We start from the raw sequence: 24,470 nt of genomic DNA on the forward strand, positions 1-24,470 counted from the left end.
CAGCTGCTGGTGACAATCTCTGCAAATTGTACTCTGCACAAATTACTACAAAGAGGGTGATATGAAGAGGAGTTGAAGCTGGCAGGAAAGACAAAAATACCTCCCTTTTCTGTTCTTTTTTCCAACTCCTCTCCTGGATTCAACCATCTCCCTTCTGTGCTCTGTCTCTGACACTGAATAATATCCACTTAGTGATATTCTTGCAAGCGATATTCTTGCAAACTGGAAGGGTCATTGTCAAGAAGAGCGAAGTATTCTGCAAATATAGTCAAACTTGAAGGGAAAGTTCAGTAGAGCTGCTCAAAACCCTCTTCATGTGTCCTTCCCTGGAATAAGCAAGCACCTAAGCCTGCCGAGCATAAAGAGTTGCAAAAAGTCCTTTTGCCGCAAAAGCTGAAATATTTGCTGAATGTGGATTTCCAGTTGTGCACCTGACTGCAAAATTCACAGTCGGTAATATTTGGCTGCAAACATCCTGAAACAGAAATGACATTTCCAAACTTATTTAGCTATGGCAGCCAACACGAACGCTGAATGTCAAACTGTGACACTCGCAAGCCGGCAAACAGCTCAGAATTGCTCTCAGCAGTGGTGAAGAAGGCAGAGGACAGCGTGACCTGCTCTTTTCCAGTTGATAAAGGGGGTGGGGAAAGGTGGAAATCACCGAATAAATTGCCTACTTTAAATTAGAGGGCTCATCCCGACCAATTGCAGGAGATTTCTCATGAGTTGTTTCAACTTAGCTGTATTTCCATAGAGCCTAGGAACGAACCCCAGTCCCATATTACGACCCTGCATACTTGGTGGTGTACAAATACAGACCAAAGAGACTGTCCCTTCCCCAGATTGCTCATGAGATTCAGGATCAAGCCCTAGTTGCTTGTCTTTGATTCTGAATAGGAAATCTGAGCAAGAAATAAGCATTATATCCTCCCCCCCCACAGCTATCTCTGAGCACAAAGGGCTCAATTCTGCCAGGTCTTGAGGACACTGGCCTAAATGCAACAAATTGTTGATACGCACGTTTGACTTAAATCATCCAGGCAGTGCCAGAGAGGTGACTAGAATGGCTCTGTCGCATAAGTATTCGCTGGATCAAGTGCAAATACTTTGGACTTTGCAAGTATTCCTTGTGGTATATCACTTATACCATATTTTGACCCACCCATCTCAAGTGACAAGTAGAAAGGGTTATATTTAGCTGCAAGCATCAACAGTCTCACCCAATTCAATTGTAGCCCTTAACCTATTACTGCTGCATTCACTTTCCTTACGTGTCACCAGTATGTCATTTCTGCAGCCACCCTTCCTTACGTATTGCCAGTGCATCATTTCAGCAAGTCTTTCCCCTGAAGTGGGTAGCCAAGTGCAGTCCATTGTGTACATTTGGGAATGCAAATGTCTGAGTTGCCATCTGTTAGATGCAATGGATACAGCTCGTTGCAGGGGGTACCCCGTCTGTATCCAGGTCCCACCTCCTCTTGATAGTGTGCCCTTCTCAATGTCAATGCAGATGCTCACAGTTCTGCTCTGATGTTATAACTGGCCTGTATAATGTGTGGACTGAGTTAAAAATATTTACTCTCATGGTACTGAAATATTTGTTTTTCCTCTTTGAATTAAATTCAGTCACAGGACTATTACCCTAGGATTTTAATTGCACCACTGAGCTAATTCATAGAATAGTTGATATTAATTCAAGGTGACTCCTGGAGAATGAAGATAAAGAAAATTAGGCACCCATTGGTTTAACTAAATTAAGATGAAGAAAGCAGGGATATGATTTCTGCATTTGGCACTTTAGATTCAGCACAGTTAAATGTCTTTGAAAAGGAAAAGAAGTCCAAGATGACTGTAGAATCAAATTACCAGCTTCCCTTCACAGAATTTATTATCACTTTCCAGGGATCAAGGATATATGAAAGTACAAGCAGGGTGGATACAAGGTAATAGTGTGCGTTACACTATTAGTGCCAAGTCGCTGAAGTTTCATGAACCGCAGCATTAGGAACAATGCATGGGGAAAGGGTGTTATTCCTTCATCAGAGCTTGGCATTTCTTATTTTCCTATTTAAAACATTCACCTTTCCATTTAGGGAACAGGCACAATATCAGATGACTTACATAATTAGAGCAAGCTATAGGATTAGTAAATAATCAAAGTAATAGAGCGAATGCATTACACCAGAAGCTGATTTGTATGAACTATTCAGTGATCTTTGTCAATGACACATAGAGTTGAAGATTTACCATTAATTCATAAAAATAGATTGCAAGCCAAAACAAGAGCTAAATGCAGAAAACTTCTACGCGATGTATAACCCACTAGCCCTACAAAATACAACAACACGTTGCACAGAAGCTAGAATTGCCATCTGCCAGCAGCAAGTCATAATTTCTCTGCAAACTTGTGTGATTTATGAGAAGACAAACCTCTGTTATGCATCCATTAATAATGAAGGAAGGAAAGAGGCAGGTTTGTAAGGTGACTGGATTTTATTCATGGCAGCTGATTTGTTTGACTATATGACAGATCATAATATTGTATTAGCTGATGCCTGGAACATTGTTTATGATGCCACTAAAACCTGCAAAAACCCACTCCATTATTTGAGACGGAAATAGCTATTTCATTGACACTTAGAGAACTTCCTTTCACTTTGACATGCTTAAGAGCATTTTCAGTAAATCCAGGAAGCCCATAAAAGCAAGCAACTGTATTTAAGGGCCTTTGCAAAACTACTCGTTGCCTACCTTGTACTAAGAAATGACCTCAGCTACTCTCCAAAGAGTAAATGTTTTAAAATGGCACAATGTACAATGGATGCTTATTGATTATTCCCTGTGGTTAAAGTGACAGGTATTTTGCAGCACAGACTATGAGGTTGTAAAGACTTTGAAGTTAACCAAAGAGGCATCTCCTGTCTCCTGTGGGGCATCACCAAGATGCCTATGATACAGCTTCCAGGACACGGGGCCCTGGCTAGCACCAGCAACACACCCAACACGGTCTCAACTCTGCTCCCATTAAAAAAAATAAAAATAAGAAATATTATAGTGTCATTTTAACTCTTCAGAGTTTAAGCACAGTGGCCGGGGAGGGTAATGGGAGTTTGAGTCTCTACCTAATGCTGCCAGCGACTTGCTGCTTTTCCTTCAACAGATAACCGACCTCTCTCTACCTCAGTTTCTCCATCTATAAAGGGCAGATAATAGTACTTAATGTGCTTTATAAGGGGTTGAGGGAGATTTATGGATGAAAGCCCCTGCAGGAATATTACATATTACTGTTATTAATTGCTGAACCCTTCAGCTATGCTACCGTCTAATAAATCCCCAGCAAACAACAAGACGAATTGCTACATTTCAACCCGGAGCCCTGGGCAGTGGTTAGTGTATTAACCACCATGCAGTACATTATAGGTAATTGTAATGGGAACATCCATATAAATTAAGACTTCACTGTCTTCTCCTACTGCTTCCTGGGAAAGAAATTAATGACTGCAGTGCAGGGGTTTTTTGCCCTTGTTTTTTAAAGGTTTTCCTGTGCATGCAGTTTGTTATTCAAAAAAAAAAAAAAAAGATCATCTGTAATGACTAACTCCAGCTCAGTGGGACAGAAAACCTTTTGGTCTTCCAAGGAGAAAGGTCCTAGGAAAAATCCTCCCAGCACAAGATGCAAGGGGTGTGAGGGGGAGGCAGTGAAATCATTTCTCTTCTTTTCTAGCTCATTTGCACTTCTGACTCAGCAATAGCAGAAAAATCCCTTCCCCAGATGGACTTGGTGTTAAGTCCATTTCAGCTATTTAAGCAGGGCAGAAAGGAACGCCTTTTCCTCCAGCTTGAACCTCTGCCCAACTTACACATACCCACGCTCATGGAAAATTGGCTATTGCATATACCTGATTAGTTATTTGCACAGTGAGTTATTTGATGGGCTTGCTTGGTTGCAAATTCAGCATATCCGCACTGCTACTTCAGCATCTTTAATAGGAGAAACCCCTGACTTTGCATGATGAGTGCACTGGCCTTTCGCTGTAGCTGCCCTAATTGCTCCTCTCATCTCCGCATTTCCAGGTGAAGGAGGACTGGAAGTACGTCGCCATGGTCATCGACAGAATCTTCCTCTGGATGTTCATCATCGTTTGCTTGCTGGGAACTGTCGGTCTCTTCCTTCCACCTTGGCTAGCAGGCATGATCTAATAGCTTTGGCAAGAACAAAGTTTGCCCCATTCGGAGGGTTTTCGGCCACCTGGAAGGAGACGGAGCAGGAGACAGGTCTCCCCGAATAATTTACCGTGTGTCTGCGCATGAATCGTTCCCGAGAGCTCTGGGAACACCTTCTACGGTTGCATCATTTGCCAAGCCATTCTCATCTTCTGCATCTTCTTTCTGGGGGAAACTGTTATTAATGTGTATACATAGCATGGTGGCATTCATTGACGTATATCTAACAAAGGAAGGACATGGGCACGGGTCCTGAAAGCAGTGCAGATGGTGGCGTTGTAGACAGACCAGCCAAATTAATTTCACTTGACTCGAGGGAGGCGCCCGTGTGTCCTCAAAGAGCAAGGTCACCTCTAAACCTGAAGTCATTCAGGATGGTATGTCCTTGTGACGGTCCTTTTATAAAGAAAGGGTCAGATTTGGGATTCCTGTCCAGGAGATGCTCTGACAGTCAAGGTGTAGACACAGCTGGCCAGGTTGCAAGGCATGCAGGGTCTGCGCTGCACCCACCCAACCTTCTCAGAGCCCACACTGGCACTCGCCCTGTGCGGCTCCCAACAGCTGTTGCAGAAACAGCTGCATTAAATGGTAAGGCCTTAGTCTGGACATCTTTACTCATACAAAACTTTGGAAGTGGGAGTTTTACCTGAGTAAGGACCACATACAAATTGAACACGGTCTTCAGGGTTGGTTCCCAGTGCATGGCTATCCATCCAAATTAGCTTTTGGTTGTGTTCATTTTCTTCAAGGGGCCAAGGGCTTTGGCCATATAGCAAAGAACGATGAGGCGCAGCCTGTCTGTGCAATGCATGGCATGAAAGGAAAACAGAGATGCAGGTTTAAAAATCTTGCAGTTATACATAAGGGCCCAAACTGTTTAAAAAGAAGACACCAGAATTAGATGCCCCAGCTCCCTTTTTGGGACATGCAGCTCGTCATCCAAAGTAAGACCAGCAGGCATCTAGCCAAACTTCTCAGAAGACATTAGTAGCTCTGGATGTCTCCATTTCAGGTGAGACCAATTGTCCAAAAGCACCCACCTTCCGAAAAATTGCCTTCCTTTGGGCAGGGGGCTGGACTCGATGATCTTCCGAGGTCCCTTCCAGCCCTAATGTCTATGAAATCTATGAAAATCAGCCCCCATCAAAGCAGCTGCCTTTAGAGAGCATTAGTCCCTTCTGGAAACCTTGCCTGTGTATAGCTGCAAGTGTCCACCCAGTTATACTTAGGCAGCAACTGCATTTGCAAATAGACAGGTGATTATACAGCCTGTGTATTAAGATTCCTGTCTACGTGCAGTTTGTTTTTATAACCCCCAAGACTTGAGGAAACCTTGCTGAACGTTTAGGGCTCGCACCCAACGGGCTTGCAAAAATTCAAATGGGAAGTTCAAGTTGAAATTCCAGAAAATACTTCTCCAGAACGTGCTGGCAAGCTCCACAACTCCAAGCCTCAGTAGATTATTTACCTTTAAAAGCAGTGCTTATAGGTGAATAGCAATGAGAGAGGGGTGAGAAGAAGTTATATTCTATGGCATCTAGCATGTCTGTCAATATTTGAGGAAGCTTGGTTTTTATTTTATTTTTTTGTCAAGTCTGTTCCAGCTACAGACGCTTCTGAATCCAATCAGTATTGCAGATGATCAGGGAGAGAGGTTGGCCAGTGGTGTTATCACCCTGTCAGAAGGATCAGGCCCGTCTCCCAAAGGCAGCGTTAATGAGGCATGATGCTAACTTTCATTGGCGCAGGGTTTTGCCTAATTAGCTTTGTGTTTTGGACGGAAGGAAGGAGCAGCAAAGGGAGGATAATTTGGGACAGCAGAGATGCTTCATAAGGTGGACTCGTTACAGATGCATTACATGTGTTAATGCATTATGTTTCCACTGTGAAGATTTGGGTCCTACGCTTGGCTCGCATCCTACTGGAAAAGGCATCGGTGGCCTAATTATCATCCTCATGTATCCACATGATCAGTGCACCAGCATTGGCAGCCCTGCCTCTTGAAGGGTTAGATTACTAGCCAGGGATGTTCAGTCTTGCTACCCAATGGCAGGTTTCATGTCTCACCGCCCCTGCCTGAACTACGCCAGCCCAAGCCCATTGCATCCCTCCCTTGCTTGCATGAGCACGCAGCCCATGCCAATGCTTTCTGTACAGAAGTGGGGAGGTGGACAGGAGGCGGGGAAGCGGTTGGTGCTGGTGACCCCTGTGCAGCGTTCCCGAGGACTCTGAGCCAAATCTTTCTGGATAAAAAGAAATACAGTGATGAAACTTCCTAAAACGGCGTGAAATAAAGTCTTTCCAATCCCTTGCTTTTGCTTCTCTCTCTTGACTTCTGTTGGATGGGACTGAAATAAGAAAATGTCAATGCGTTCGCATGGCAGATTGCAGCTGGCATCCAGTTCTTTGCTAGGGAGTCGTCAGAATAGTCGTTCTGAAAAGGTGGAGAGAACATGTTTTGCTTTGAAAAATGTCTCCCTCTCTCCAGGCTCCTGAGCACTTAATGGATCATGCTATACCCCAAGATCTAAAGTGACCTAAAAAGACATAAAAATGTGTGTCATCCGGCATCTAGTTCCCCTTGGGATTTCTGCTTCACTGAAAGGCTAGGACCTCCTTTCAAGTTAGGGTTGCAGTATCAACATTTTCTCCCTGCTCCTACTTTTCTAATTGACTCTATATAGTGTGGTGGGGAGAAGGCTTTCCCTTGGATAGCTGCATTCAGAGGCTGCACAGCTCACGCCCTTCTTACGACTTTCAGGTCACAAAAAAGATGAATTTTTTTTTTTTTGCAGTTCTCAAAGAAAGAGACGAAGACAGGATCTAGGATGAGCCCTGCTTCATATCTTCCACCAGCAAATCGCCCTGTTAATAACTCGCGTGTAAGCTGTTCTATGTGCTGTAAGCTGAAATATTATCCAGGACCTTGCAATGCCAGTTAACCCACTGGGAATTACACTTTGCTTCAAGATTGCCCCCAATGTAAAACTCACTAGAACATGTCTGAGGTGCCACTTAAACCCCACTCAAAACAGAGCGCAAGTGGGACTTGCATGCTACATAGGACTCGTACAGTCCCTCAGCAAAGGGGGATTTTCACCCGGAAGTGATAGTATTAAAATGCAAGGGAAATGTTCAAAATCTGGTTGCAGAGATGGATTTCTGCCTATGGTTAAGCTTCAAGAACAGTGAAAAATAGCGATGCATCGAGACAAAGGGTGTTAACACCAAGACTGTCTTTCCCTTCTCAGTTGCAGCTTGAGTGAAACGGTAGGGCAGTCTTTGATGTTACAGCTGCAGCACCGACCGTCAGCTTTGGTTGAAGGTTGGATGTTTCCTCTAGAAGTTCATATGAAAGTCAGCTTGCAGGTGTGCTCCTTGGCATTAGGAGTCCTGCTTGCCTCCCAACGTCGAGTGGGCTGATACAGAAGAACTCTGGTAGCCTCCCATGAATCCTAATGTGACCATAAGAGGATGGAAAATCCACATAGAGGCATCACAGATGAGAGCATTAGGGGCTAAGCATCGTCTTTATCTGAACCTCCAACTTTGCCTCTACGACACCAAGCTGCCAAGTCAATGGCAGGTTCCATTTGAAGTCAATTGAATGTCTACATTTCCCATTGCAGCTGCAAATCAGGGCCCAGGTATTCTTGGGTCCAGGTCAAAACCTTAACTACATCGCTCTAAAGTTGCCTTTGCCTCCCACCAGCTGCACTCTGTGCTGGAACTCCGGAGAGCTGTAGCTCCAAGCCTGACCATACCGTGCTTATTTTTTCAGCTCTACGTACAGGCTGAAAAACCATTGCCAAAATTATTAAAAGGCTGAATCCCAAAGTCCTCTCTTCAGTTCCACTCCATTTATTGCCTCACTGAAGTCAGCCATCTGGTTTGCATAGCGAACTTGCAGCAGTTCATTCTCCCATGCATGGCCTGGTAAGATTTGATTGTCACAACAAATTTAAAATAGACCTCTGACCCAGCCAGCACATCAGGAAGACGATTAATTGTCCACGTGCTAGGAAAGAGCTTCAACTGTACAAGTAAAAACGGTGACAAGATGCCAGGCAGGGGGTGGCAGGTGCCAGGCATTGCATTTTGGAGGCAGCGCTTCTTCCGGCAATGCTCTTGCCAGTTGGGTGTTTGCGGCAGGCAGGCAGTCCTCAGGAAGGGAGTCACAGAGGCTCGACTCTATTAGAGAGTTATTTTTTCATTCAGCTTGCTTAAAAAGAATTAAAAAAAAAAAAATTTTCATTCAGCTAATCTCATCAGAAAACCCGGTGCTGTGCAATCTGGCTTGGCAGAGCAGCTGCTGTTTTTCATAACTCTAGGACTGGAGCTTTAAACTCTCCTTAGGCTTCCCAGATAAATAATAAATATACCGGCTTCAAAGGGGCCAGATTGGTGCAGACAGCACGCTCCCCAATGACTTACAGCTGTTCTCTTGTAGGCCCCAGGCAGCTCTCTCCTCCTCTCTGTGTATTTGCTGTTTGGAAATGGAAAGAAAGGGGATGTGTGAATTAAACCGGGTTGGGGTACGGGAACGCTGCGGGACAGGGATCGACCCTTTCTAGTGCTGCTATAACACTGAGACCCTTTTGGGAAAGTGCTTAGGTTTCTCCAGCCCATCTTCCCCAACTCAATGGGGAAGCTCATCCAGCCTGACGGCTCCTCCTCCCTAAGCAAGATGCTTCAAAGATAAATTCGAGTTATGCAAACTGTTTCAGCAGTGCCATTACCAATAAACCTCTGCTCGGTTTGTGGGACCACAGTTCTCTCGTTTAGCCTGGACCAACACCAGCCCGTCTTCTTTGAACCGTGCTCCCCACATTTTCGGAGAGGTGCAGAAAGCAGGAACCTGTGGGGAGCTGACACCAACCTCTCTGGGGGGCATTCTGGGTCCTTTTTTCCCTTAAAGACAGGTACATTTAGCAAACTCCCTCATTTGTCCAGCCAGCAAGTCCTTCCACTGAGGCTAAAAGATATTAGCTCAGCATAGCGACTTGCACAGGCTGATTGTTCAAGGCAGCAAGGGCTGTGCCAGGAGAAGAGAAGAAGTCCTGGGACCGGAGGGTAAACATGTCCCACATTTGGGATAGACACGTCCCCACGCCTCTCCTCTGTTTCATTCTCCATTATTTTGCAACCGCAAAGCACAAACCAGGATAGCTTTTGCCCTCTGCCTTTGCCGGAGAACTCCTGTGCATATGGGAATATAAAACAGTTACTGTAGCATGCAAAAGAAGGAGATAGTCTAAAAATACAGGCCTCTCCAGGGACCTGGCAAGATTGCCTGAGTGAAACATCAATGTGGCAGCCACAGAGCTCCCGGCTCTACCCAGCAGGCAACCCCCGTAGCCTCCCAGCTGCAGTCAAGCTTGCACGGTCTCCATCTGCAGCCTTCAACCACGAGGTGTATTAACAAGTAGCACCGCTGAGAAGAAGTGCATGAAACTGGGAACAGGATGGGTGCCATTGTGGAAGTATTTTATTTTATTCTGCTGAAGGAATAGAGTGGCCTATTCTCATTTAGGATAGTCCATGACCACGATGCTATGCCCGATTAGGACTTTTCCCATAAAAGGTTCGATGGGCCAAGAAGTCGTGTGCTTAACCCCTCACCTTTCGTCAGTTGGACACATGCACACATTGTGCACAAGTAACTGCCTGCACGTTCAGTATTGGGCACATAAGGCCCCTGGCGCACAGCTCCCTGATTGCTAAACTGGGGTCCCACGCACGCTTTTCAGCAGAGGTTTTTGTTGCCTATTCAAAAGGGAATGTATAAAAATCAGAAGTCAGGGTGCAATTCTTGGGTGTTTCCCAGCTGAATTCAGTAAATCTTTAACCCTATGTTCAGTGGTGATTTTAAAGTTAAACGTTAATGAAACACCTAAGAGGCTATTCCACCCACCCACCCGGGGTCCATAAACCCTTGTAAGCAATGCAGTGCTCTCTCTCCTAATAATTTCCCCACACTAACCAGACTTCAGCATCTTTACTCCTGGCAGCCTCTGAGAAAACACACACATACAACCTTTCATATGGGTGCAATCCCATTCATGGCAACGAAATACAACAGAAACACTTAAGGAATGCATGAGATTTGAATGCATCTGTGGCTCGATATAGAAATCTCTAGTTAATTATGGATAGATTCCTGTCTATTATGTACTATAATGGAGACACATGCTATTATTTCTTAATATTCATTTGTATTGCACGGCTCATGGACCAGGACTTGTTTGTGCAAAGCGTTGTGTGTTATATCCCAAATTGCTAATCAAAAATGCTAACAAGATTTGGTAAAATAAAGCCCAGCTATTTGGATATTCTCGCAGCAATAATGATGCAGATTAAACAAACTGCTAATAATACTTTCTCAACTGGAATGCTTTAATCAAACACAAGTTATTGGATTCAAGACAGGAATTACTGAGTGAAAACCTATGCCCTGGGTTATACATATAATTACTTTAAATGATCTTCTCATCCTCTTCTGGCCTTAACATCTCTAACTCTATAAATGACCTCCTTGTTCGTGGATTCAGCCACCTGCTTCTGACAGGATCATGAATGTGGACTATTCATGGAGTGTATTTTTTTATAACAACATATGGGTCCTTATAGGTACAATAGCGAGAGGGGTTGAATCACTCTTGTCCATACTGTCCCTGCTTCATGAGGCAGTAAAGGACCCTTAAGTCTTCACTTTAGGGATGTTAATTCATTCCTGTCCACTGTCAGTGAGTTTCCTTTAAAATAGCAAAGGAAAACAAGCACCTGAGCATCCTCAAGGGCTGGTGCACCGGTGTATACATATGGCTGCAGCTTTGTATGAACTGTGCTATGCTGAGAGCAGCACAGGGAGGCTGCACGCTTGCAACAGAGATGCTCTGTTTATATCCCAGTCCGGTGGGGCTCACGCAACCCTCCCCAACCCAAATTGACTGTTCATCTTCCAAGTGTATTGATAAAATATCCAGGAATGCACCAGAATAGACAACGTCCAAGAGCAGGTGGCTTGAACTGAGCATGCACTTTCACCTGCAGCCCTGGAGCACAGGGATGTGCAAGAAGTGCAGCAAATCAGGGCTTCCTGGGAAGGAAGAAACAAGCAAACCCCGTGATCGTGCTGGAGCCATGCCAGCAGGGCTGTGGGGCTGGAAGACTGTGTGCGCATTTCATTAGATCTAAGATGTCCCTATGTATCAGAGGAGAGGACCCCAGGTATCGGAGAGAAACCAAATCGTAGCCAGGGGCTGCAGGGGGGAGAAAAGGGGGATCATTACATTGTTAACTATTCCCTTCTTTCATCATTCACCCTTTGATTTAGTCAGAACAGGGCTCATCCTAATTATAGCAGTCATTAAGGTCATTGCTTTGCTACCGTGCACCAGCTTCGGTCCCGTCTGTTCAGCCTGCAAGACCGGGGCGTAGTCCCTGATCATGGAGCCTTTTCTGAACAAAACAACGTAGAAGGGGATCGCTACACAAAGATGCCCTTACTCACCAGGCCTAACCCCCCTCAGCTCTCCTAGCCGAGTGTGTGGCCCCATGCTGTTCCAACGGGGTGGGTTGCCGGGCTTATCCCAGACCACCTGCCTGAAATCCCGGTGCCTCCAGAGCCCCTGCTACAAAAACTGGAACATGGAGTGAGCGGCTGGAACATAAAACTGCAATTAAGCTCGCTCACAGAAGTGCCCTGGAGCACAGGAACGCTCTCCCCCATACCCCTCTGCCCACACACATTTGCACACACCAGTATATTCAGCACCACGTCAGTAAGCGTGCTCAGGACATTATAGCATCCCCAAAGACTCAGCAACACTTTGGGATTGAAGGGCTGGCAAAGAAAAATGTAGAAAGAGAGCTGAAAGCTGTGGCAAACATGTTGGCTTGTATTTTGGCAGTCACTCTGAAGGCGCCCCAGGGAGTGGGTAATGTAGATCCCTGACCTCTAGTTTGCTGTTAGCATAAGGCTTTTCTAATAACGGCAACATCATTTCTCTTTACAGGGCATCATTATTTTAGGACTAGCCACCTCTCTGCTAGGACTCAAGACCCCAGCAAGCTCTGCAGGACATGCCTGGGGAATGGGTTTCACTCACTGCCATCTCTCAGCTTAACTATAGGCATTGCCTGCTTCACAGCATGCTTTGAAGAGGACAAACTCAACCCTAGGCATCCTTGCCCCCAAACCTTCCAATTCAGATCTATTGCTGTCTCATGCTGACATGTGTGTCCTGATTATTACACCCATGAGAGGGAGCTCAGGGGGCCTAATGCCAGCCCCTGGATTGCTTGGGGAGCACTGTCTCATTACCCCACGCAACTGGCTAAGGTTTGCTGGCTTCATCGACAGTTGTAAAACATTAAAGAACCTTCCCCGAGAGTTTTCCTGGATTCAAATGAGGACCATCAACTAGAATATAACTATAGAAAAATGAATTCTTCTGTTATTCTACCCCCCCTCCACCGCCTAGTGATAGATGAGATGAAATTTGAGGAGAGCAGTTTAGCATATGAAAGACTCAAAAGAGATGAATATAGCCAGTATATTAATATTTTTAATACTCCCTGCTCAGAACTGATCCAGATGACTCAACTGGCCAAATTAGCTTTAAAAAAAGCAAGGAATCTTTGATGATAACCAGGGGGTAATACCAAATACTAGCTTCAGCCTCAACCAAGGGGGAATAACCAATGTGCTGTGTGCATCCAAGCCTATTCTGCTCGGAAGAAGCAGTGACCCATCCCACAGTAACTCCTCTCTATTGAACCAAAGTGCCAACGTTTTCTACTTGCACTGTGTAAGGGCAATCATGCTATTATGATTGAAGAGGAGCCGAGGATCAGTCACATGCACCAGTGCAAAAAATGGATGAGCACCAGGCACATCTCCACTGACTTTTCTGGAGGCTCTCTTAGTTTACACCAACATGAGCTAAAGGGAAATCAGGGCCTGGAGAGGTAGTCTAGCTGTGACCCTCTTAAATTGCATGCCCTAATTGGTATGCTATCTCCCCACTAGGCACTGCCCTGCGCCTTGGTGCTTCAGTCTTGCCCAATTTGTCTCATTCTCTCCCCAGCCATGGGGCTTCTCCCTGACAGTTAACAGCATCATCTGCAGCTGCATGCTAATATAAAACAATGTAAGAAGGCAGAGGCTTCCTAGCATTACCCCAGTGTTGCCAGTGGAGTAACAGCAGACCTAGATCCTGCTTAATGTTGGAATTCCAGGAAAAAAAAAAAAGGGGATTTAGGAGATCAACTAATCTGTCCTTCCAGCTGTAGGAATCAGTCCCTCCAAGAGCATCTCATTGTCTAATACTCTAATCCATGGAGCTCCTATCACTTTCCCTGCCACATAATCTTGCTCCACAGGGGTATAAAATAAGTCACCTTGGCTCCAAGCTCTATCTATCCACTAAGAAGCATATATTCAGTAAGGTAACAGCAGAACACTTGGCAAAAAAAAATAAAAAAAATCCTAGAAACCAGGTCCAGCTTCTTTTACAATTACCCATCCCTTATAGACTCTCCTACACTTAAATACTGCCCTTTTATAGGCTCTTGTTTTGCCTCCCAGCATGCCTTCCTGAGCCTGACCCTTTAAATGGGAGTGCATCAACCAGCAGAAACCCTAAAGCAACCAGTTTCAAGCTGAGTGTTTTTAACTGTTGTTTTCATGTCTAGCTGGTGAGTATTTTAGCCCTTGTATTTCTTATTCCAGGTCCTTGATCCTGAAGGGGTAGAAAATGCTCACCTTCCTCAGGACTTCAGCAACCATCACTCCTTCCCAGTCATGGTGTATGCAGGAGAAGGCAGCAGGCCTTTGACACATGTATCTAGGCACAAGTGTGGAGGCTGCCTAGCTCTTCCATCCCCCTTTAGGCCACTGAGACAGAATCCAAAGGCCAAAGTCCAGATGTCTGGTGCCTCCATGGCTGTAGTTGTATGAGCATCCAGGAGCTGAACCCAGATCTCTTGTGGGGCAAAATCTACCACTGAACCACAGGAGACTCCACTGGTTTTATAACCTTTGCTCTGATGAGCTTGTGAAGCAGGTGTGTGTTATTTTGTGGGTTGTAGCAATTACCAGATTGTTTTTACCTGTAGCTTAATGGGGGCTGTCTTTACACAGCCTCATGTATCTTCATTGAGAAGTCTGGGGAGGTGACTATAAAAAACGTAGCACTCATTGGTGTTTATAGCAGGTTAGGGGGAGGTGTGAACAAAAAAACCCAAACAATCTCATGCAGGAAAAAAAGCCTTAAAACATTCCCAAATAGACTTTCAGTCCCACAGCCCTATGCATCCCTGAAAAACAGACCCTTCCCTAATTTGTTCTGCAACAAATCCCATGTGAACTTTCAGCAACTGGAGAAAGAGCTCAGAGAACAAATAGAAACCCCTTCTAGCCCCTAACGTCTATGAAACTCCTGACCTCGGGGGAACAAAACTTCCTCCATCTCGTGTAGATGGAAAGATAAGGGCCAGTAAAACAGGCTGAATGCATGGGATCCCAGTGTTTGGTTGTAGCTGTGTTGGTCTAAGGACAAGGATAGGCGCGGTTGGGTAGATGTGATCTCTTATTAGACCAACTAAATAGTTGGAAAAATTGTTCTTTGCAAACTTTTGGGCACAAACACCTTTCTCCAAGCATAGGGAGAGTCTGCTGGTGTTTGTGCTCTCCCGGAACTACAGGTTCTCCCGACGCCTGAAGAAAGGCATTTGTAGCCCAAAGCTTGCAAAGAACAATTTTTCCAACTATTTAGTTGGTCTAATAAAGGAGATCACATTTACCCAACAAACCTTGTCTGCCTAGGAGACCAGTGCAGACTCTGAAAGGAAAAAAAGCAAAAAACTACCAGCTATTTTTGGTGGTAATGAAGGAATGATGAAAACTTTCCCTGTCAAAAAACCCCTTTTTACGTTCTCCAATCTATTCTCTACAGACTAAGGTAAAATAAGCAGCCTATCAGTCCTGTCCAATCTTTTACTTGCCTGAGCAATGCTTATTTACATGATTTAAGCCTCTCAGGCTGCAATTCCCATTGGAAAATAGGCAAGTGATTTTTTTTTTTCTTTTTTTTCCCGTTTAACATTGCACTTGTAATACACAGCACTATTTTTAACTGCAGTTTACATTTAAAAGTGATAAATGAAGCCAGAAAAGTACAAGTCATATTAAAGACAGGTACAAAGAGAAAATGATTAGTTGTGCTCATCATCAGGGGAATGAGAGAGTGAATATTCATGAGTAAATGGCATCATTATTCATTAACATCTTTAAAAAAAAAAACAAAAAAACTACCAGTGAAACGCATTTTGGCCCTGATTCTGTTTTTTTTGGAAAGCTTTCCCCTGTTCCAGCCTCTGGCTTTTCTCTGCTCTGCTTATATTCCCTCCACATTATATTGACAGTGCTGGGTTGAAAGCCTTCTCCTTAGTCCCCACCGCCCCCCCAAACCTGAAACAGCATTAGCCGTATCACTGATTTTTCTAATCTCCTTGGAAAACTTGTCTCTCGCCCATCACTTAATGCTGTGCCCTGTCCTACAGTTACTAGCTGGGTACCTGTATGAATTGCCTCTGGAAAAGGAAAAAAATGGTCTATGACATGAAGCAGCATTTTCCCGTATATAGAGTTGGTGTGTAATAATGCAATGTAGTCATTGTGAAATGCTGTATTTCTATAGCTACAGAAATGCAGTAATTTGTCACTTAATCATGTGTATAATTTAGGACCCGATTGTGACATTCACAGCGTGCAGTAACTGGCTCACCACTGATTTCATTGACTGGTAGTCTGAAGTCCTTTTCTCTGGCAAGTGTATTGCAGATGGCTCTTAACAAACGGAAGTTCTGCCCATTAACACGAAAATAAAAATAAACTCCCTTTCACTTCTTGAATGAGTCTGGTCTTGTACTACAAACACAGGATGTAGACAAGCATTTCCTTCAAAGTGTGATACAACCAGCGTATGCTTGCTAACTGCAGGAGATGGATGATTTTTTTTTTTGTTTGATTGGTGGTTTCCATGAATACAACTACATCGTTTTAGAGAGAGAGCTGTTAGTTTATCCCCTTCTCACACCCAAATGCACGTGGAAGGACCTGTTAGTATTTGTATTCAGCTGCCACTTCTAATGAATGGCTGAATTTCTGGTGGACAGGGCATCCCTGGCACGGTAATCCCATCTGTGCATGAGTCATCTGTTTGGAGTTGGACGCTCCTACTCCCAGCTGCAGTTGTTTGAATAGTACCCAGTTCTTCTCCAGTCTTATCACTTGCAGGTTTTCAATCTGCCACTTTCCCCAATTCTCATTCTGAACATGTCATGCCCATCAGGAAACCAGCCAGCCCAGAGCTGGGGGACTTCCTTCCTTCCTTCCTCCGGGAATGAATGCATCTTCCCTCCTGGTGCTTGGGAATTGTCACTGTGTCTTTATGTAGGATGACTTTCCACTGTTTGCTGCACTGAGTCCTGTCATCTTGATTTGTTCAAGGTAACTATAATTCCCCAAAGTTACCTTTTTACCAAAGCTGTTCACGTCTCACCTGTAACACATGAGCGGCTGTACAGATAATATTCCCCAAGAGCTGTATGTTGGAGCTCAAATGCATCCGTTCCCTGTTTGGATCCCCCTGCAATATTCCACGTGGGACCAGATGTTTAAAACATGATCCCTGGTGTGTCTCCAATGACCAGACAAAACTAATGCTACTTGAGTCTAGCCACTCATTAGATCCCAAATCAGGCAGCCACTAGCCAGGTCCATAAGTGATATTAATGATGCCCTCGAGAGATGGCTTTAAACATAAATGCATCAAATAATTTGCTCTTGCAAAACTGCAAGTATGAAGAGGGAATCTGGTTTGTGTCTTCCACAGAAACCCATGCCCTTACCCGCCCAGCGGCGTGCTCTGCTCATGAAGTGACTTGCTTTCCACAGCCCACAAGGTTTTTATGGGCACAATTTCGATTTGTTTCTAAAAGTGCACAGAAAGCCCTTTTCCAACCCTTTTCCTTTCCCAGAGTGCAGCCCTCCTCTGAAGTGTTTTGTTTCTCAAGAAGTTTAATAAACAACAGAGAAACAAAGAAGTGTTCAGCACACAAGTTCACGTAGGGCCTGGAGACTTATTTTGAGACTCTTCCCCTTTCCTTGAAAAGCAGAAACAGAAAGAACAAAAGCTCCTTGACCTTTACAAATCAAAGCATTCTCAGATGTAACGTATGCAAGTATGTCTAGCCCATTAAGTGCATCTTGTTTTAAGCATCGCCTCCATGATTTGTATTTCTGTTCCTCTTCTCTCTCCTTTTTCTTCTGCCTGGGGATCTTGCCCTGATGACACTTGGTCTAAATTGTAAAGATTACCATTTGCAGAAGTGCCACTTAAAGCAGAATTGGCAAGCTTTTAAGGAACCAGGAAAGGCGACCTCTACAGAAGTATTATTTCTCTCCGCTTTTCTATATTTACAGTACAGAAGGCAGATCGTACTTCAAATAGTCACCCTAGGGAGTGGGTTCTAGAGAGCCCTAGAGAATTAGTAGTGTTGAAGTTAATGGAGTCCAATTAAAATTATTCTAAATATTTATAGGATGTACTGATCGTGTTTTTGTGTTTTGTGAATTGTCCTGTACCTGGCTTATGACTGTCTATACAAATCTGGGATGATTAAAGCTGTGCTTCATCTTTCAAGTGAGGATTACTTTCAGCGAGCCGATGTCTCGCTCAGTGTAATTCTACTGTCTCGTGAGACAGACAGATGCCTACAGGAAACAGCAGCAGACTTCAATAAGGCTACCGAATAATATTTAGCTAGAGGTCTAAGCCATTTAATTTTTAAAAACTTCTCTCTTGGGTATTGTGGGGTGCCCAGCAACCAGAATCCAAACTCTTGGATCGGCCTGGGTTAAGATTTCAGGAGTTAGCCATGCACGCTTGCCAACAGTGCAGGTGCAAATAGCACAGTCGCACGTACAAACTCTACCACGATTAGCCACGTGTATGCACAGCTAAACAACTCGTGGATAGTCAGAAGAACATGCACATGTAAATGCACGGTAATGTACACCCTCTGCTTTGTGAGTCTAAGTTTTGTTGAAAATCTGCACTGATCCTTCTTGCCTCTTGCTACTTGTACAAAGGCTGGTGCCGCTTTGTTCATGGGATGTCCTCCTCTTTGTGTCAGTCCAGTTTCAGAAGCAATAGCCTGACAGCAGTTAACACTGTGGGGGCAGAAGAAGCTGGCACAGGATAAAGCAATAGCAAACAAATTGCAATTAAGTCTTCATATTACTAGTATCAACACAATTTGGTGTTATTACATGTTGATGGATTGTTGGCCATGCAATGTCATCTAGTAACAGTTCCCTCTGTATCACATTGGTAAAAGCAAGGCCTAGCATTACAAGGTGTTTTATATGATGGTGTATAAGTGTTAATATGGCAATGTAGGCAGGAGTGGAGAAGGCCCGGGATGCCTGCTCAAACACAGTCCATTGCACTCTATATTTTCTAGTGCTTTTTCTAGTCTAGTCTAGTTGAATACATCTCAAGTCATGGGGCTTTCAGCGTTCCTGGGAAGAGGCGATCCCATTGTTCAGTAATTGGATATACAGTGAAACTGGGAGGGTGACCCCAGTATTGCTCCAAAGACAGTAGAAATGGTGTTAAGCTCTGTGCCATTGTACCCAACTAGGTAACATGGAATTGCTCCCACTGTAAGAAATTGCATTTTTAGCACTTTATAGCACTGCTCTCAGCAACAGCCATGACTGATAAATCAATCACAAGTGGACAAATATGAGAGATTCATCCTGGCTGTTTCTGAACGTTTCAATACCATTAATGCTTCTGTTGGCTCAACCCCTCTGGCAAATCTAACAGCTTGAACCTCTTGACTGTGCTTCTTAATCCTGTTGTAGGACATCAGTTCAGTCGCAGCAGTTGCCCAATTCAAATGTTTGTAGATAATAAAGGAAACGGGCATGAAAGAGAGGACGATCGATTTACAGTCTGGTTTGGGGACTCTAGTTTTGAAACTCTGCACCCATACAAAAATTCAATGCAAGTGGGGAGGGGGGAATACACATTTGGTGTTCAAATTGCAGTTTATATATAGAAGATTCAGGCCAAGGTCTCCAAAGGAAAGAACTGTGCAAGCAGCCCATCAACCAACCATCATGGGATGAAATCTGTGTTTGGAGACAAAAACAGGAGTATCAATGCAAAGTACTCAGAATATATCCCTCCTCCCTCCTTCCAAATCTCCTATCATGCACCAAAGCTTTTCTGTGTTTCTTAATGTGCTCGAATCTTCCTGTATGACTCACGGAGGTATATTTAGGAATTGTGACATCTGTCCTGTGCAGTGTACCATGAAAATACCCCAAGGAACATGGACTGGAAAGGGGCGTTCTGGGTCATCAAGTGCAGTCCCCAGCTATAGCAGGCACAACCTCCTAATCCCTTTACTAAACTGCCCATGCTTTCAGTCGATAAGATGCACCAATTTGATGAAGGACTGAGCTTGGTGGCTAAGTAGGCAGGAAAAAAAATCTTCCTTGAGAGACAGCCATCATGATGATGAAGCAGAAGCATCTTTTTAAAGTAGTAAAGTGGATTTTTAAAGTGTTCGGGATAGATGGAGAACCAAGCCCTGGGTCAGCGGAAAAGCTGGGTGCAAATACTGTCCTGAAGCAGAAGTCTTGTAGCGCTTTGCTTTACAGATACAAAGGGGCTGGGAAAAGAGGATGAGACCAAGACAATCCTGGAGACTCCCCATGGTCAGTCATGTGTGACTTGGCTCATTTAAACACTATACCTAGGCTGATGAAAAATGTGTCCAGCCCAAGGGGAGCATTTCAAGTGCTCTTTTGAAATGCAGTTATTGCTAGGCCTACTGGCCACCCCGTCTTAGATAACAGCTTTGCAGAATGCACGTATACCGCAGGAGAGCTCTTCACCCTTGACGGGCCATTATAAAAGAAAATGGTAGAGAGGCCAGCAGCTTGCAGAAGCCAGGCTCAGGCAGTTCCCAGGAAGAATTCCCCCATGCCCTTGTGAGATATGAAACGGGGAGCATATCAAAGCTGATCTACTTCTCCTTTCCATGCAAACCAAGTCCTGTGAGAGTTCCTCTAGTCTGTGGCATAATGTCTTGTGTTAAAAGTGGGGGGAAATATTTGAATGAGATGAGGCTATTTAAGTAAAGAGCAGAGCTAGGCAGTCGGATGCAGTGAAATGACCAAGTGTTGAACATTAAGGGTCCAGTCGGAGCCCCTCTTATCTTCATTGCTTGATCAAGCAAGTTAAGGGCTTAGGAAAAGGATGTTCTTCAGGACTAACTGTCCTTGAAGAAGAGCCCAGAGGGGATACAGCTGTCAAAGACTGCTGAGCCAGGAAGCTGAAGACACCTGTATAGAGCAGAATCTAAATTATGACCTTTTTTATTAAAAATAATTGGGACTCACCTCTGGTACTTGCCCCATAGCATCCAGAGAGATTGCAGCCCCCTGGATAGCCAGTCTTCCCTGGCTGGCCTCTGTCACCAGAAAAGCCACGTGGGCCAGCACTTCCAGGGGCCCCGTTCGGACCTGGTTTCCCTACAACGGCTTCTCCTGGTGGTCCTAAAACATAAGCAGCGCAGGATCTAACTTTGGCTGTAGCTGGGCAAAACCTATTTTCTGCTGTCAGCTTGTGACTCTATTGCTAATTATCTGCGAGATGTTTCCTTCCTATTGTGAAAGGATTAAGCTGAAAAATCTCTGCATACTAATGAAGCAATGGGGACCACTTCCTCCTTCACAGCCTCTCCTTGCCAGCACCAAAAGAGCTGCATGAAGTGGCCACTATCATTCTGGGTGGGGAAGGCTAGAAAGGACGTACCTATCTTGCCCTTTGGAAAGCTTCCAGCACCTACTGAGCAGGAGATTAAGATTTGGGAGTCCAACCGGATTTCCCACATGGCAGCACTGAAAACTACAGATCAAGAGATCCTGATCCAGCTTTTTATGCTGTTCCATCTCAAGCACAGACATAAAAACCCACTGCGATGCTATTTTCTATTAGGTTCTCTTCTTGGACCCTGCTCTTAACCAAATCATACAACTAAAGCAGATGGGAACAGAGCCAGATTGTCAAAAAGCCTTCCACTTCATGGGCCACATCCTCAGCTCGTTTTATATCATCTCAGCATCAGAGTCGGTGTGCCCAAAACCTGCCTTTGCATTGGCAAAATGATCACTCTCTGCACAGACGGTGCAGCTAACACACAATGACCTAAGATATGTACATTCAGACACTGGGAACTAGTACCTACAATCCAACAGCTGTTTAGGCAAGGGGGGGTCCTTGGAAAGCATTGCCCACTGGGTCCTAGGAAGAGGGGGACTGCAAAATTGGATAGGACCCGTGAATGGTCTAGTGCAGTATTCTCTCTCTGACAGTGGTGAGATGTTTCTCATGAAGAGGAAGCAAACCTCAAAGCAGACAAATTCAAGTTAATCTGCCCCACTTGGAAGTCTTACAATGCTGACGGCTGCTTTGCACCTGGCATATGGTTGTTGCAATACAAGAGCCATTTGCTCAACACCCTTCTGCACCTTGGATGAAAACCCAAATTGCCCCTGAAGTAAATGGACTAAATTCCCTTACCTGCTCGTCCCCTGGGTCCTTGGACTCCTTCCCGATTTGCTCCAGGCATCCCCTTTGCACCCCTTGGTCCTGGTCCTCCTGTTTGAGGATAAGAAGTAGAAGCTGCATATACCCTGAAATAATGCTATCCCCTATAGCCTTTCCATTGGGCTGACCTTATGTTCCATGATGATTAAGGGACTTGCAAGCTATTAGTACTACTCACAGTCAGTGTATCATTGTCTTTGTATCTGTTAAAGAGGATCACAGTGAACTTAAAATGTTATAACTATTTGTCATACTTTTATATTAAAAAACTGACCCACTATTATTTACAGGGCCACTGGGCTCAAATCTTTCAGATGGGGCTGGCTGGAAAGGAATGATTTCATCTTGAAAAACATTGGGAGATTTCAATATGTGTTCTCCTTCTGGGGAAGGGCAAAAGTGAGATTTTGATTTATTTATTTTTTGCAGAAAGTCTCACTAGCCTGGAGCTTAGGACATTGGCCTGAAATGAAGGTGGCCACAGTTCAAGCTCTTGGACCAGCTCAGGAAAGAAAGGGCATGGGTTTGAACTTGGGTTTCCCAATGCAGTCAGCCTAAGAGTCAGTCCTGGATCTTCCCAATGCAACAGTCATGCAAGGCAATATATTTCTGTGAGTGCTTGGTTCTAACAGAGGCATTTTTTATGAGACTCTCTGGATCTGCTCTATAGTCTGGACTGCTTTTGCCTCCTGTGTCCTCATTTGACATGCTGGAAATATCTGCAGGCTGCTACATCACTGTTCCTCTTAGCTGTCATTTTGATAAGCTATATATATATATATATATATGTCCAGGCCCAAACCAAATGACCATGGGGTTGGAGACCTAAATAAGCAGTGCACTTTTCAGAGGGGTTAAAAAGCCACTAAAGTCAATGGGGTTTGGGTTAATTTTGTTGAGATGATCCCAAGAGACATTGGTTGCTGTCATAACACCCAAGCAACATTTCTATTGCCCACTCTATCAAGAACTAGCATTGTTATCACAGTCTTGTACAAGAGACATATATCTGAGCCTGGGTCTTTTCATGGGAACATGAGCTTGTGAAAGGCATCACCCAAATATTTTAGAGCTTAAACCACAGAAGTTTTAAAGTCCAGGTTAAGTCTACCGAGTCCAAGGGTGCTGCTGTATGACCTAAATTTCCTTCTTCCTCTATCCTATCAGATAGTCATATCCTCAGCTATTGAGATAATGAGTCTGGGCTGAGAGGAAAGGGAAGATGCAGAGTTTCAACTGTGGAGGGGAAAGGATGCTTCTGGAGTAACCTTGCTATCCCCCAAAAACATTTGTGGAGGAAATGCTCACACATGTGCTCCAAGTAGTGGGGGATGATAGGGAGCCAGAAATAATGACTCAGTGTCTTTCCCGAGATATCTTGACAGATTCAGGTTGCTGCGTGATCCGCAGGCTGAAGCATGCCAATTAAACCATAAACCTTGATTTCTGACTATAAATGGAAGGAAATGCTACATTATAAAGGATTGCCAGAAAGGAGGGGGAGACTTAAAATCTGTCTTTGTGCATGCACACCTCCTCCTCCACCTTTGACAAGGCTGTTTGTGCCTCTCTGGAATTGAATCCGAAGGGATCTTCTAACAGCACATCCTTATTGTGGCCATTGTGCAGTGGTGGTTGCTAGGGTGGCTCTGTGGTTGTGATGTGTCCTACAGTAAAATAAATGTCCTTATGCTGCTTCCTTACCAATGCAGCAGCTCTTGCTTTGGGAGCAATGAGGGCAAAGATGAGAGTATGGTCTTTCTGAAGCAAGCGCCTCTCCGAGGTGCTTTGCCTGCTGAGCGCTGCGATAAGAAGATTTGCCTTTTGTTCTCAATCCTTTGCTCGAAAATGCCCTGGCCAAGTGCTGACATCTTTGCTTCGTCCTTACATGGATTTCAATGAGTCTTGTGTTGGAAAGGATTTCAGGATTTGTCCCTGTCCACTTGTCTGAGCTGGCTTGAGAAGGCTTTTCATGGGGTCCTGCACAACACGGAAGTAGAACAAGAGCCCGCCTTGGACAGAGTACTTTTGCAGGGACAGAGAGGGTCCCTTTGGTTTTGTTCAGTATTTATGATCTGTTAGTGCCCAGATGCCTCAGTCAGGACAGCAGCTCAATTGGGCTGGGTAAACTACTGACACACACACACAGATACAGGCCTGCCTCAAAGAGCTGGCAACTAAGACAAGCGTGAAAGCAATGGACGGGACAAAAAGGCATAATCGGATATCCCCAAGGAGTCAGCAACTAAGACAGGTGATAAAGCAACGGATGAAAGGAAAAGGCGCGCATAATCAGGTCTCTGAGTCTATCCTACACCATCAAATATTGCGTGGGCCGCAAACGAGGCTCCACTGTAAACGTCCATCCTAGTTATTCGTTACCATGTCATCAAGGCCTGAGTCTTCCTTTTGGAAGTCCAATGTGACAGAAGGAACTGAGGAAAATAATGCCCTCCAAAGGCATGCCATGGCAGACATGCTGCCTCCAGTCTTAATGTGAGGCCCAGCTAATTTTGAGGCAGGGAGTTTGTGGGGGGGGGGGGG

General features: G+C 44.6%; 2 protein-coding genes across 2 annotated transcripts in view; one reads left to right on the forward strand and one right to left on the reverse strand.

The window, feature by feature from the left end:
- CHRNA4 (cholinergic receptor nicotinic alpha 4 subunit) overlaps positions 1 to 5,277 on the forward strand; it is a 29,682-nt gene extending 24,405 nt beyond the window's left edge. Inside the window, exon 5 of the mRNA XM_019510106.1 lies at positions 4,078 to 5,277. Within this exon, the coding sequence (XP_019365651.1) occupies positions 4,078 to 4,203 (126 nt within the window). The 3' untranslated portion in view covers positions 4,204 to 5,277. The remainder of the gene's footprint in view (positions 1 to 4,077) is intronic.
- A 10,346-nt stretch (positions 5,278 to 15,623) lies between these two features.
- COL20A1 (collagen type XX alpha 1 chain) overlaps positions 15,624 to 24,470 on the reverse strand; it is an 87,124-nt gene continuing 78,277 nt past the window's right edge. The window contains exons 36-38 of the mRNA XM_019510107.1: positions 21,900 to 21,977; positions 20,717 to 20,872; positions 15,624 to 19,438 (exon numbers count right to left, since the gene is read on the reverse strand). Coding sequence (XP_019365652.1) covers positions 19,425 to 19,438; positions 20,717 to 20,872; positions 21,900 to 21,977 — 248 coding nt within the window. The 3' untranslated portion in view covers positions 15,624 to 19,424. The remainder of the gene's footprint in view (positions 19,439 to 20,716; positions 20,873 to 21,899; positions 21,978 to 24,470) is intronic.

The sequence above is a fragment of the Gavialis gangeticus genome, unplaced genomic scaffold (assembly GCF_001723915.1).
Source record: "Gavialis gangeticus isolate Ggan-Ray unplaced genomic scaffold, GavGan_comp1, whole genome shotgun sequence".
Lineage (NCBI taxonomy): Eukaryota > Metazoa > Chordata > Crocodylia > Gavialidae > Gavialis > Gavialis gangeticus.